Raw genomic sequence first — 16,512 nt, 5'->3', positions numbered from 1 at the left:
ATTTTACCTGATATAAATATAAAAAATTTAATTTAATAATTAAAAACCTAAGCAATTTGATATCAATGGTAAAGAACATTAATCCGATATTGCTAAGTTGAGTGAATGGGCAGCACAGTGGACATATATAGCTTTTGGGCATTTTTTTTTAATAAATGTCTGAAGCCCATTGAATTGTCCACTCATTGCACGTGCTCCATCATACCCTTTCCCACGTATCATATTTATATTTAGCTATATTCTTTAAAATAAATATATAATAAGATTAATTATTACTTTTAATTTTTTAAAATTCACAAATATTACATCAAAAGCAGACCCAGTCATGCTTGAAACAGGAATAAATTGGAGAAACATTTCCCTGATAATGTTTTTATGAGTATTTACATATCGCGCACACAACGACATCTGCTCAATGCCAGCAATGTCCGTAGTCTCATCTGCAAAAATTGAGCATGGGGCAGAATTGATTTCAACAATCAATTTTTCTAAAATGATATTGTTGCAAATATCAATTATCTCATTTTATATCCTAGGGCTGAGATAAGTAGCATTTTTATTGGTACTGACGAGGCTCTCCATTAATACAGGATCTCCTAATGCTTTAAATTTTAAAAGTCCACGGAAGTTACCTTCGTATTATTAAAATTTAAGCTTCCTGAATCCTTGTGGCCACGAAGTGCTAGGCCTTGCAAGCCACAATATAAAATAGCCTCAATAGTTAGTTTTATCTTGCCTCTATTTTCTTTTGCAATTTTAACCCTATTTTTATCAATTATTGATGAAATGGGAATCATATTCCCCTTTTGAATTGATTCTTTTGAGGAAATCATCAGTTCACAGCTTTTGTTATTTAAATTATCATACTATACTTTTTGGCATGATTTTCACCTTCAGAGTTTTTAAAAAAAGTCTAATATCCATGACTAGAAATTTGAAAATTATAATACCGGGAAATTTAAAAATAATAGATAAATATTACGCCACAAGGAAAACTTGAAAATGAAATTAATTGATAAAGTAAATTAGTAAATGAAAAAGGTAATAATATAAAAATTTAAAAAGAAATAGATATAAATAATTACAATAAAATATAAAAATTAATATTTTTGAAAAATATGTCCGGCATCTGCATTTTGGCTTTGGGGGGGGGATTTGTTCCCCTGCCCCCTCCCCCGCTGCGTACGCCAATGGATCATTCATAACTTGTTCCGACTTGTCATTGTCATCAATTTCGATTTGATAACGTGTATCTGATTCATAGTCATCTTCGGTATCAGTGAATGAGTATAACGAAGAATCTTCAGATGGAATATCCAGATAATCATCCATATAACAAGCTAAAATTATTGCTAAATGAATTTGCAAAATTTATCAATTATTTTAAAAATATTGTTGTAAAGTGGCAATGGTTAGTTTAATATACCACATTAAAAAGATCAAAATAATATATAAATATTATTTATTTGAGGAAAAATAAATATTAGAAAGATAGATAATATAGTGAGGAATATATATATTTAAAAAATATTTGATGAATATACTTACTTATAATTAAATTTAGAATTTTAAGAAAAATGCCCGTTGAAAACGTATTTTGAAATAAATGCGCGAAAAAAAATTAAAAAATAACTCCTCCACAAACATATGAAAAAGAATATCTTTTAATATATATTCGTGGTGGTTTCATTTTATATGATTAACTCCTTTAGAAGATATAAAGGTCGTAAGGTGGTTTTATATTTGCACTACCGCCACCGAAAGGGTTAAGGTGTTTTTTCTTAATGTTATAACTGTTTTATTTATTAGGGGATATAATTTTCTTGCATTAAACACTTAAATTTCAAGCTGAAAATATTTTTTAAATTTTGGAAAAAGAAAATTGATATTTTTTTTATCAAGATTATCATATTCTTAATGTAATTTCTTTAATATTATCTGTGTTTGACTCAGATTTATATCCAGCTTTGTAGACATTTTGAATATTTTACACCAAATGGTTAGAGATTATAATATCAATTTCAAAATTAAATAATAAATATAATATATGAATTTTATATTTTTTAAAAGTATTGTTGCTAGTGGTAGTGGCTATTTGGCAAAATGTAGCATGCTATAAGTAGTTCGTTACTCTATACTATAATATTTATATCTAATTTTTAGCTATAAAAAAACTTTAATCAACATTTGGTCATGAAATTTGTTAAAACGCTTGGACCTTTTATCATAATATTAAATAAGCTTGATCAAAATCTCAAAATCTAAGGTAGTTTTTTTATACGAAAACCCCCTGACAGATTTTAAATCCTAAAAAATATCTTTTACTGACGAAGAAACAACATTACTTTTACACTATACTTTTATAAATGATGTACTTTATTAGCAAATCACTAAATATGGACCCAATGTTAGGAGTGTTTAGGAGAATATGAACATCACTTTTATGTTTATGCAATTGTCTATATAATATATAATGATCAATGATATTTAAAAAAAGTACATAGTCCTTCCATGTCAAATCGACGGTTTTTATAATATCAGAGAATATCAAGGGTAAAAGGTGCAAAAAAATCATTTTAACCTTTTTCAGATATTAAATAATTAGTTATTAATTAAAAACTAAATTAGACAAAAATGGAAATTTTTTGTTATATGGACATCTTTTGTTTTGTAGAAAGTATAAATTTTTAATGACTAGGACTTCCAATTTTTTTATTGCTTATTAACTGAATTTATAATATTCCATTCAATAATTTGAGTGGGAAACAAAAAATTAAAGCAAGTATATATTTATAAAGTGATAGATATCGTTATATTTTAATGCAACGAAGCCTTTTTTTATTATTTTATAACATTTAAAATTACAATAAATTTATGGGCAATATATGGATTGGTAAAAAAAAGGAATAAAATTTATTTCTCTAAAAATTGCTTAAAATAAAATAAATTTTATATATCTAAGCGATATTACTCACAAATAAATTTTGTCCTTATAAAATAAAAAAAGGTAGTTTTTTATACAGAACGTTTCGTTCCATAAAACTGTTTTAATCTTTCTACTGAGTTAATCTTGCATTTTTATTTTTCCTAAATATCATTCTTTTACTTAGCTATGAACGGGAACCCAAATAAAAAACTAGAGGACGAGTAGTTCAATATCGTATTAAAAAAAAGGAAATATTAGATTTTGAGATAAATATATTGTATAATTTTTACTTTACACTAGCCAATCGAGTCGCAAACTCGAATTGTCATCGATAACTCAATTTAAAAACTAGAGGACGAGTAATTCAATAATTAACATCTAATTCGAAATAATTATCTTATAGGAATTTATCGACTTTTAGATATTTAATTCATATATCATCAAAAAAATGCCGATAATATATGTTTATTTAATTAATAATTTTCGGGATCTTACCTAAAGTCATAAAAATTGGCTAAGCCTCAAGCCTACTAGATGAGTTGGCTCAGGAGTTGGTATTAGTTAGCCCAGGGTTTAGCTCTGATATTCCCAATTTGGTTCTAGTTAGTTGGCTTGATTTAATTTTGAGCCGAAATATATTTATTTGTTATTAAACCCTAATTCGCTAAAGGATATCTCGAAGATCATTAATTGCTTAATAAATAACCAAAAATTTCCTTCCGATCAAAATAATGTTGGATTATGGCTAGCCAACAAATTTTAATAAGCTGAATTATACACGCTCTTGCGAGTAGTTCTAGCTGCTCCTTGCTCGCAAATAACGGTGTTAGGATCATTCAATGCATTGGCAAATGTACTTTAGATGATAATTAAATCATCAAACTTAATAAAAATGTGTTTATATGGTGATCATTTTTTTAATATAATTTAGTTTATATAAAGGCAATAATTTAAAATAAAAAATAGATAAATAAGAAAAAGAAATTTTAATTCCTAATATTATTATCTGAATGAATAGTAGAAAAAAACACTTCGAAATTTATTTATAATAAATATTTGAGTCAAGGTTTAAAAGAAAAACTTAAATAAAATATAAAAAAACACAATAATTATCCCTACGCTCCTCCCGTAGATAAAAACAAAAATAATTTTTATTCAACATTAAAAATAACCTCTATTGCTGACATAAAATAATAATTGAGATTGTCTTAATTTTTTTTTATATTTATTTAATTTTATGATATAAAATAAAATTGCAAAATAATTTATAAATGGGGGAGGGACATTTTTTGCTAACTGTGTTTTATATTTATATATATTATAAATTATTTTTTGATAATTTCTTTTCACCTTAATGTAGCTATACTGCACATAGAACCACAGGATGTCTTAATTTCGTTATTTTTGGTGCTACAGTGGTGGCACCGCTTTCTTATTATTTTCCCATGGGGTTCAGAATCACTTGCAAGAATTTTAATGGGATTGTGATCCGATACTTTTACTATTATATCATCAACCACATATTTATTTATGAAATTTTGCAGGGGTCGATATTGAATTGGTCTGCAACGATGATATTACTCTCAAATCAATAATTTTTTGAGATAAAAAGTTCTCGATAATTCTTAGCCGAAAAATTTTCATAGCAAATTTATTTTGAAAATCTTACCTAAGAATTTTAAAATGCAATTATTAAATATAAACAAAATATTTTACTTAAGATTCGCCAAACTATTGACATTAACATCGACTAGAAAGAAGAAAAGGCACATCCATCATGTTTCGCCATATGGTGGATTTTATAAAGTGCTTTATAGTTATTCCAGTGATCTACACAAGTCATATTAGTTGTGTAATCCTTAATTTCGGTTGGGCAGGGAACTTGTATAATACCGTCCTTTTCTTTGCGCGAGATTAATTGCAAATCAGAGACTTTATGGAAATTACTTATTAACAATACGTACTTAATAATATAAAATAAAAGGACGGGATTGATAAAATATGAAACTTTTTGCGCGCGAAAATATTTAAATCATAAATAATATTATTTTTTATATGGATATATTTATACTACCTGTGTATTTATAAAATAAAAAAATCAAGCCGGGTGAAATATGTCCCACCGTTTGTTAAAAATTTAAATATATTAAAAATATAATGTTAAGGGATAGGTTCTAAATCGCTAAAAATTTGGGATCATGCTCTCAGAGTTGTACAAAAAATCTTTAATTTTTGTTTATCAAATATGCCCATTTGAGAGTTATGAAATTTTTTAGATATTTGATTTTAAGCAATTGAAACCTTAGATAAAAGCTATTAAAAAACCTCATAATTTTTACTAAAATTTCTTCAAAATAATATATAAATTCACAATATTTATTTTGGGCTGGTTAAAAAACTTCGTGCCAGATCGGATTTAAATTTTTAAATATGATATTACATTTTATCAATAAATTTATATCTAAAATTCTTGCAAGGACAAACCATTATATTTTTTTAAAACTTATAATTAATCGTTTTGTTATAAATATAAAATTATATATATATTAATTGTTCACCATAACTAAAATTATATATATTCAATTGTTAATGGATATATCTAATATAACGGTATTTTTATATCAATATGCCGAGGTTCAAGAGAGGCCGGAAATAGTTTTTTCACCCAGCATTTTTCTTAAATATTAATTAACCATAAAGATATGTAAATAAAAAAACTACTTTTAAATATTTTGAAAAATTTGCATAATCTATTTTTTATAGCACATAAATTTTTAATGGATAAATATAACCCCGGTCTCCCTTAGTATATTTTTATATTGAGATAAAGAGGTTTTATATTATTGGATTCATCCCTGCTGACAGTTATTCCACACCTAGCCCACATAAATAAGACAAGAACATGTTATAAAAAAAGGAATCTATATAATTATTTTTAAATACGATAATTATTTCTATGTGAATATTAAACTACTCGTCTAGTTTTTAATTTGGGTTCACTATCACAACTCGAGTTGCCAATGAGAATATAAAATATTTGCAGATCAAGATAACAACAATCTATAAAAAAAGGAATTTTATTATTAATTATTATGATATTATATGTGAATATTGATCTACTCGTCCTCTAGTTTTTAAATTGGGTTCACGATCACAACTCGAGTTGTTAGTAAAGTAAAAATTATACAATATTTCCAGATTATAAAAAGAGAACTTTTTTTAAAAAAGGAATCTAAAATTATTAAAGATAATTATTTCTATGCTAATATTGAAATATTTGTCCTCTATGCATAAAAATATGATTGAGCAAAATATTCACTAAAAAATATTATAAGTTGTTTTGGGGTTGGTGCTCGGGTCTATGGATTTCGTCGACCAGATTGACCCGTTGGGTTGGTTCTGGTTCATTTTTTCGACCAAAAACCAGAGTCATGATAGTGTAAAACGATCCATATAACCACACTAATATTTGGATTTATAATATACGGCCCGGACCGGCCTGGGTATTTTTTTTTGACCTGGCCTGGGTAAGTTTCTTTTTTAACTTGCTCTTTTTATTTCAAAAATTTTCTATGTATTTGCTTCTTTATTAAATATTCAAATATTATATGTAAAATGTAAAACACACCTCAAACTTTTAGAGTATATTAAATATTAATAATGGGAGCCAATAGAAGATATCAAGTAAATGTTTAACAAAGTTAGCATATAAGCTTTTAACGCCAAATTATGATTCCATTTTGAATGACCTGGAGAATATAAACACTATCACTTACATAAGTGGGATTCATCTTCTAATCGAAAACACCTTCTAACATTGGCTCCAATATTTATTTGTAATTGTTGTTTTTTCTTTATAAAATTTCTCTTTAATTCTATCTATTTTAGTAAAAATAGTTTCATCTGCATGTTTTTGGGTTTCATAGTATTGCTAAAGTTAAGTATATCATTAATATGGTCATTTATCAAGTGAAATGTAAATGCAATATAGTTTCTTCGGCAGAGATAAAATGTGATAGCACAAAATTAATTTGTTCTTAATAGCAATTTGATTTATTGTTTTGCTGTCTGAAAAAGGGTGGGTCTATTTATCGCTCGGCTAACCACATAATAAATCATTTATTACTAAATATCGCTCGGCTAGTAAATGTCGCTCGACAAACCACTAAATTATTTATTACTAAATATCGCTCGACTGGGAAATATCGCTCAGCTAACCACATAATAAATCATTTATTATTTAAATTACGCTCGTCTAAATACATAATAAATTTTTTATTACTAAATATCGCTCGGCTTATATTTATATATTAAATTTCCAAACATTTTCCAGTGAGTTTTCACTTTCCTAATATTATTTGAGAATTAATTAGTTTATAAATAAGATAAAGGTTTGGACAGGTGTATAAAATTATCTATTAGATATTTTAGCTTCAATACTTTTATAAAATTAAAATTGCTCATAACATTTTTTATTTATTAAAGTAAAAGAAATAATATTCTATCCGCTAGATGGCGTCTTTAATATTTTTATTATAAAATTTAAAAATAATATTTTTGAATGTGTTTAATAAATTTCGCCATATTCTATTAAATATTTTTAATTTTTATATTATTATAAAAATATTATTTTTGAATGTCTTTAATAAATTTCGCCATATTCTATTAAATATTTTTAATTTTTTTTATTATAAAATATAAAAATAATATTTTTGAATGCGTTTAATAAATTTTGCCTTATTGTATTAAAAAATTATATAGGATAATCATAATTATCCAATATTTCTAGAATATCGAATATATTTCATCAATATATATCAGAGCCCCCCTCCCCCTAAATGAGTTCGGGTGAGAGTTCAGTGAAAAATCTCTGAATCCGGTTCAGGGTAGTATTGTTAAATAGTCGAGTTTTATTGACCCTGAACTCGAGCCGTAGTCGTAAAAAACAATTCAGACTAGTGCGACTCAATAAGCCGTTTGAGCCGAATCTTTATTTAAAAATATTTTATATATTATCAAATTTATAAAGAATTATACAAACTATTATTTTATATATATGATCCCCAGAGTTGTTAAAATACACTTTTTAAATGGATCTAGATGCAAATACACCCATTTTTTAAGTTATAAATTAAATATAGGGGAAAATAAATCCTTGAAAAAAAACCGGAAAAAAATTCCCGAATAATTTTTTTTTAAATTTTCAAAAATAACCCTGCCGCTAAAATAACGGAAATATAAAAATTATATTCAGTATTTTCTGAAAGTTGAATATTTATTCTCGACGTTTGAGGATTTTTTTTAGCATTATTTCTGTTTTCATTCTAAGCGATATAGGGCAATCTCAAAATATTAGAATTGATAAATCGGTTGGTAGCTTTGATACTTTATAATTTAGTAGATAGCATAAAAAGTATAGATTTGTGACATCTTGAAAAGAAAACATGATAGATTTTTATAGAAATAGATGAAAATTATGATTTCAACTTTTGAAAAAAAAGATGGAAACAAATAATATTTATTATTTAATTTCTTTTGGGGAAAAAAAGGAAAGGGAGGGAAATACAATTGAAAGTTATGCTATTATGAGAAAAAAAAATATGTAAAAAAAGGAAGTTTTTAATATTAAAAAAAATAAAACTCAAATTTTAAGATGCCAGCCAGGCGGCAAAAGGATTCAAAAAGTATTAATAGTTAAAAATTAAAATAACATAATATCAATCACAATTCACTTCAAAATAATCATTTATTACACATCATAAATTTTTTTTTCGAATTCATATTCACAATCACAATTAGGCCTAAAATGAATTATTTGTTATTTGATATTCGATTCGAATTTTACGAATACGAATAACACAATTATTCGATTCGGAATTTCGAATCGAATATGAATAATGAGGAAAATTATTCGAAATTATTTATATATAAATATTCGTAATTATTCGCAAATATCTATCAGTGCGATTGAGAAAATAGAAACTTATTATAACTTAACAAATATTCACACTATAATATCAACAATACTGGATCCTAGACTAAAAATGGAATTTTTTGAGCAACTACCAACTACATATATAACATAGGCACGACAAATCTATTAAAAAAATTTAAAGATGTATATAATGATTACAAAATATAATATCAAATCAACATCAGTTAACCCAATACGAACATGGATAGAATTTTTAAACAAAATAACATCGCATCAGTATGTGAGGTGGAGACATATCTTAACGAAATAAGAATCAGTTCAAATAAGAGTCCCTTAGAATGGTGGAGATTGCATGGGGATCGTTTTCCTATGTTGTCGAAAATGGCAACTGATATATTGTCAATTCAGGGATCTTCGGCTTCATGTGAGCGGCTGTTCTTAATAGGAACAAATATGATAATGAAAAATAGAATGTCTTTGAAGGAGGAAACTATTAGAAAGACTTTATGCTTAAAAAATTGGATATTATCAAATTCGGATTTACTATAATTTTATATTTTTGTGTATTATTTTCTATTTTTATAAAATGAGATTATTGTACATTTTTAGAAAATTTTAATAAAATTTGAATATTAGATTGAAGAAATAGTTTAAATATTTTTTTATAAGCAATTCTAATGCTAAAAATCGGATATTTTGGTCAATTTGTTTGGTTAACGTTATATGAAATCATTGGGTTTATTTCGTTTATTTTCAATAAATTTTTATATTGTAATGACAATTAGTTTAATCCTTAAAAATGTCATCTTTAAACATCTGGTAAAAATTTTTTTGCAAAATATTTTATAAGCTTTAGAAAAATTTTCGAATCGAATCGAATATTCGACGAATCGAAACGAATAATGATTTTATTATTCGTACGAATACGAATAGCGCAATTATTCGATTCGAATTTTAATCGAATATGAATAATAGTATTATTCGAATCGATTCGTTTTTTTGTAGGCCTAATCACAATTCACCTCAAAATATAATCATTTATTTATTACATATCATCAATTTTTTTTCGAATTCATATTCACAATGGAGGATGCTATATTAAGGTTAATATTCATTTACTCTTCATATTTTCTTTACCTATGAAATGATTCACAAAATATAGTCAATTATTTTATTATGGTTTTTACTTTTTATTCAAATAAAGATACATAGGTTGTTACATGCTGTGACCCTATTAAAAAAGGGTTCGAGTTTATTTGCAAAAAATATTTGAACCAGGTTGGGATTCAGGTTCGGTGCCCAGAAAAAACTTAATTTAGTTAAAATAACAGATACAAATTTTTTATTAAAATTAATCTTATATTTAGTTTAAGAATTCACCGTAAAAATATTTATCATTTGGAGTTCTGGTGACCATCATTTAAAAAAACAATATGGAACTATATAATATCATTCTAGGGCCATAATTTAATAAAATTTGACAAATCGCTGTTTTTATTAGGAAATTAGACTGGTAGGGTAGTTTTTGAATAGTTTTAAAAAATATTAATATAAATATTAATTTTACCCAATGTTGTGTGCCGACTCTGAATATTCGCACAAGGGTTCAGACAGAGCACTCACATTTTCATACATCCAAATTGGAAATCAAAGATTTTGGCAATTTTATTTGATATCAAGAAATTTTATTTAGTCAATTTTAATAAAACCTTGATATGGTTACATTTTATAGAAATCTTATTTGATTTAGGGTTATCTTCGTTCTTTTTATTTACTCAAGATTCATCACTTGAAAAAAAATTTTTTTTTTTGCAGATTAAAAAGAGATCCAGCTATGGCCTTAATAGAAAAAAATAAACTAAGAGATCCACAACCAATAACGTTAAAGAAAATATCAAAAGATTCTATAAGTGAAAAAATTATACAAATGGCGCAATCTCCAATCTTAGAAAATTATATTCCGCAGGAAATTGAATCTGATGGTAATTGCTTTTACCGGGCGGTTTCAATGTCATTATATAAAACACAAATACATCATATTTTTTTAAGACTGATAACTGCAATAGAAATAATTATGAATCCTCAATATTATGATAAAAACCATCCTGATTTTTTTCCAAAACTATAAAATTAATCCAAATATATGGGTGAATGAGTATTATGAGATACTCGATTCGGCTCTAAATATAAATGTTTGGGCTGAACAAATTCATATATGCGCATTAAGTGCTGCTCTTGGCAAACCAATTCACGTATTTTGCCCATCAAATTCATTAAAGGCTTTTACCGATATCCTTTATGGCAGGGGTGTAAGCCAGAGTTTAAAGCCTCATATTTTAATCATGTGGACATCTACCATATGTCCAAATGATATATTTAATATTAGAATCAATCACTTTGTATCTCTCATACCAAATAATTATATTAATACATTAACAAAAAAACCCCAACTGTCCAACAATATCATAAAAGATTTATCATTTTCGATAGAAAATATTCTAAAAAAACCATGTAGCGAAGATATCCGATTAAAATCTTTACCTTTTTTTAAACAATATTATAGCCGAAGGAGGTCATCCAAACTATGGGTTTTTTTTAAACATTGTAAAATCCATAAAAATTTTGCTTTCTCCCAATAATATATTGCACGAAATACCTTTAGGTATAAAATATAATATGTATTTTTTAATTTCTAATAATAATTTTACAAATTATAAGAATAAAAATTTATATATAGATGATTGTGGGCCATGGACATGCTCCATGCTCAAAATCAAGCTCAAGAAAATTATATTATAATATATATAATGATATTGTTCAAGGTCCGTATATTTTTAAAGATGGCCTATTTAGGCAGGACACTCATCTAGGTGTTCTAGAATTTTTAAAAAAATAGAACCTCAACCTTTAACCAAAAATATTTGTTCTTTATAAATACTATAGTATTTTAAAGAGAAGTAAATAGTATAAACGCCGAATTTTAAAAATTAATTTTATTGAAAAGCCTAATTACGATTTCAAAGATATATATTTAGTGGAATATATAGGACAATGGCCAGGTCCCGCTTGCCATGGGAATTTCAAAAAGATTGTAAATCCTTATGTACGGACTTCAAATCAGTTATTATCAAACATTAGAAATCAAATAAAGGACAATCAAACATGTCGCAATATTTATAATAATTATATATTTCAAAAAGACCCAATTAAACCAAAAAATATAAAACAAATTTATAACTTAAATTATAAACTTAAAAAAGATACAAAAGTACCTCTAAATTTTGTGGATAATATTTTACAAATTACTAATGATCTACATATTTCGCCATTTATTCAATCAATAATTCACATCAAAGAGAAAACACCATCGATAATTTGTTATACTCATTTTATTATTAAAACTATTAAGTTTTTGTCAAACCAATCTGACTTCTGTATATTAGGCGTTGATAAAACATTTAATTTGGGTGATCTATACCTAACTGCTATAGTATTTAAACATATAGCATTAAGAGATATAAAACAGATGAATCCCCTATATTTTTAGGACCAATATATTTGCATGGAGATTCTGATGTGACCACTTATCATACTTTTTTCTCTCATTTGCATTCTGTATTTAAAATAAAATAAATATTAAAAATATCATGTTTGGTAGTGACCAAGAAAAGGCTATAGTAAACCTATTCAGGAAATATTTAAATTTAATACTCATTTAATATGCACACGTCATTTAAAAGACAATATAAGAAAATATTTGTCGGAAAAACAAGGTGTAAATGCTTTTATGTCTAAAAAAATTATACAGGATATTTTTTCTTTTAATGGGATTTTATTTTCTCGGAATGACCAAATATATAATGATAAATTAAACGATTTATACAATTATTGTAATAATGAAAATTTAAATATTTTTTTGCCATATATAAAAAATAAATTTCAAAAAGTAATTTATGAACATGTTTACATTCCCCTAAAAAATAAAATAATAAATTGTTTATGGACAAATAACAACTGCGAATCTATGAACCATGTTTTAAAATCATATATAAACTGGAAACAACGTCCTTTAAAAGAATTAATCAAAAAATTAAGGATATCACAATGTTACAAGAAAAAGAATTTGAAAGATCCTTCTCAGGAAAAGGAGAATATTTTTTAAATAATGAATATCGCAATTATTTAATACCCGAATCGATAGATTATCATGATACATTAAATAATTTACTTAATAGTCAAAGCAAAGATAAATTACATTCATTAGATAAAACTTTATCTGTTTTAAAACCAAAAGGCTCAAAAAAACCACATCAGCGACGTAGAATTAAAGCAGAAAGGACTCGATAAAATATTTTTTATAAATTTTAATTCCTTATTTTTCCCCAATTTTTTCCTGCTCATAATCTATTTCATCAATATATATAATTTTATTATCCTAAATGTATATTTAAATCTGCCGAACAAATTATATTTTATGAACGCAATAATTATATTATAATAACATTATATATCAATTTGGTAAAAATAATTATGATTTATATATGAATGAATAAAATGAATTACCATCGTTATTAATTTATCTGATTAATAAAAATTGCAAAATTTAAAAAAGACTACTAATTTTTTACCAAAATATAGATAATGCTATAAAAAAAATCATAAATATTTTAGTCATCATGATAGAATATGGCGAAATTTATTTTTAAATATTATAATAAAAAATTTAAAGACGCCATCTAGCGGATAGAATATTATTTCTTTTACTTTAATAAATAAAAAATGTTATATGAGCAATTTTAATTTTATAAAAGTATTGAAGCTAAAATATCGAATAGATAATTTTTTACACCTGTCCAAACCTTTATCTTATTTATAAACTAATTCTCAATTAATATTATAAAAGTGAAAACCCACTGGAAAATGTTTGGAAATTAAATACATAAATATAAGCCGAGCGATATTTAGTAATAAATTTTTTTTATGTAATTAGCCGAGCGTAATTTAAATAATAAATGATTTATTATGTGGTTAGCCGAGCCACATTTCCCAATCGAGCGATATTTAGTAATAAATAATTTATTAAGCTGAGCGATATTTCCCAGTCGAGCGATATTTAGTAATAAATAATTTATCATGTGGTTTGTCGAACGACATTTACTAGCCGAGCTATATTTAGTAATAAATGATTTATTATGTGGTTAGCCGAGCGATATTTTCTAGCCGTGCAATATTTTCAGCCGAGCGATAAATAGACCCACCGCTGAAAAATCTGAAATAGAATTGATGATCTATATCAAAAAAATATTTTTTAAAATTTATAAGATAAATTATCATTTATTTTTTATTTATATCATATAGCAAATACATGTCTATATAAATATATTTGTTAATACCTAGTAAATTTATTAAAAAGGAAGGTAACAAGTCGGTACAGCATAATAAAATTAATATGTAATATATTACCAGAAGCCATTTTATAAGATATGACATAGCTTACGGTATTTTGATGAAGTATCTTTGATGTTATTAGGCATTTGCATGTTTTTTAGAAAATTTTATGTGTTAATGTTTACTGAAGAGTTTGGTTAAGCTGAAGATTATTTTCAAAACTTAATATATTATAATTTTAAGTAGAAATTATTAGGATAAAGAAAATTATCATTTAGGGAAACTTACTATGAAAAGGGATTATTTGAATCATTATCTTTTGCGATAGCTATTTCTAGGCAACAACGACAATGATATTTGTGAAAATTTATTGAATAAATATGAATAAGAATTTTCATAAATATTAATATTCAAAATTTCATACAAATGATACATTTTATTTCTTACTGCAATTTAAATTATTATTTTAATATGGATGTTGTTGCATCCTCATTTATTAAATTTATAAATAATTTCCATTTATTTGTAATTTTTTGATTATATGATGATCCAAATGACAATATTAATAATTAAATATAATAATTTTATACAAAGCAAGGATGTTAAGCATACATTAGAATAACAATACTTTAAAATAAAAATTTATACTGGGAAAAATTTAAGTGCCAAGCTGTGTGTTGCCTTTGTGAAATCTGCGACACACTGGCGTGATAACAATATATGGCGACGTTTTTTGGCTTGCTTATTGCCCATCAATGTCAGGGAGAGCAGCTTCATTTTTTGATCTGAAATCTTTCTAATTAAAAGATTTTTGCAAAATGAAATTTTCCTTTCTTATTTACGAATCATCAAAAAAATTAATTCTGGCAAAAACGGGCCATGTAGAAATACGCATTTAACTTAATTATTGTATTTATATATTTATAAATTTAAGGTCCTAAAAGGGCAAGAAGCAGCGTGTCGCCTAATGGACTTGTTACTAAACACGAGAAAAAATTAAATTCCGGATCTTCGCATAAAACGGTTTTTTAAAGACAAATAAAATGGAAAAAATTATAACTATTTTTTCCCTCGTTTAATTGTCTTTTCTATATTTGACTAATATTTTAGAGATCTCACAAATCAGCTTCGTTATCCTCCCAAAAACGTTCTAAACGTACACCAAAATCAGGTTATATTAAAATCATTTTCTTAGGTATTGGCAAACTTTACCCCTTCAGCTGTATTTTATATTCTAATAAAAATTATAATATTGTAAAAAATCAAATTTTAAGCAGGTATTATTTTCCAATGCTAATTTTAATTGAATATCATTTTGACGAGATGCATCCTAGCAAAAGAAGCCAAATTTTTCGTCAGATGGAATCTCAACTAATATTTTTTTTTATTCATTTATTTATTTTAACCAGAAATTAAACTTTGACCCAATTTTAAATAGAAATTTGATTGGATTTGAAATTTACTAATAATTTTTTTATCGACATTGAGATATAATCTTTGTGTCTTTGCCTATCCCACCATTATGTTAAATTTTAACGGTATATGTAGTGTTGCGTAATCGGCTAATTTTAGCCGACTAAAAAACGGCTTGGCTGAGATTTTAGGTGGAAAAATCGGCTAAGCCTAATTAGGTAAAGCCTAAAAATCGGCTAAACCTAATTAGGCTAAGCTTTAAAATCGGCTAAACCTAATTAGGCTAAGCCTAAAAATGGGCTAAGCCTAAAAATTGGCTAAAATAAATTAGTCAATTTGTTAAATTCAAAAAACTTATAAAATAACGATTATGACAATTGTCACTTTTCTATGGTACATCTTCACTAAATTTTTATTTAAACATCTTATTAATACTTATTATAAAATATTTTCTTCAAAAAAATTCAAAAAACTTATAAAATAACGATTATGACAATTGTCAATTTTCTATGGTACATCTTCACTAAATTTTTATTTAAACATGTTATTAATACTTATTTTAACTTATTGTCGTCAAAAAAATTAAAAAAACTTTAAAAATAACGATTATGACAATTGTCACTTTTCATTGGTACATCTTCACCAAATTTATATTTACACATGTTATTAATACTTATTTTAACCTATTTTCTTCAAAAAAATTCAAAAAACTTATAAAATAACGATTATGACAATTGTCACATTAAAATATTATCCTTAAAAAGATCATATAAAATCATCAAAAAAGTTTCATAAAATCCACCTCATTTAATAAAGAATAGATAATTTTAAAAAAATTATAAAAGATTTC

At 25.4% G+C, this 16,512-nt stretch overlaps 1 protein-coding gene across 4 annotated transcripts in view; it reads left to right on the top strand.

Annotated features, from left to right (window-relative positions):
• LOC135922531 (THO complex subunit 2-like) overlaps positions 1-16,512 on the top strand; it is a 107,579-nt gene that overhangs the window by 61,117 nt on the left and 29,950 nt on the right. For all 4 annotated transcript variants that reach the window (XM_065456905.1, XM_065456906.1, XM_065456907.1 and 1 more), the window contains 2 exons: positions 15,184-15,272; positions 15,360-15,420. In XM_065456905.1, the coding sequence (XP_065312977.1) occupies positions 15,184-15,272; positions 15,360-15,420 (150 nt within the window). The remainder of the gene's footprint in view (positions 1-15,183; positions 15,273-15,359; positions 15,421-16,512) is intronic.

The sequence above is a fragment of the Gordionus sp. m RMFG-2023 genome, chromosome 1 (genome assembly GCF_954871325.1).
Source record: "Gordionus sp. m RMFG-2023 chromosome 1, tfGorSpeb1-WG-v2, whole genome shotgun sequence".
Taxonomy (NCBI): domain Eukaryota; kingdom Metazoa; phylum Nematomorpha; class Gordioida; order Chordodea; family Parachordodidae; genus Gordionus; species Gordionus sp. m RMFG-2023.
The sequence above is the reverse complement of the archived record's forward strand: the minus strand, read 5'-3'. Positions and strand labels throughout refer to the sequence as shown.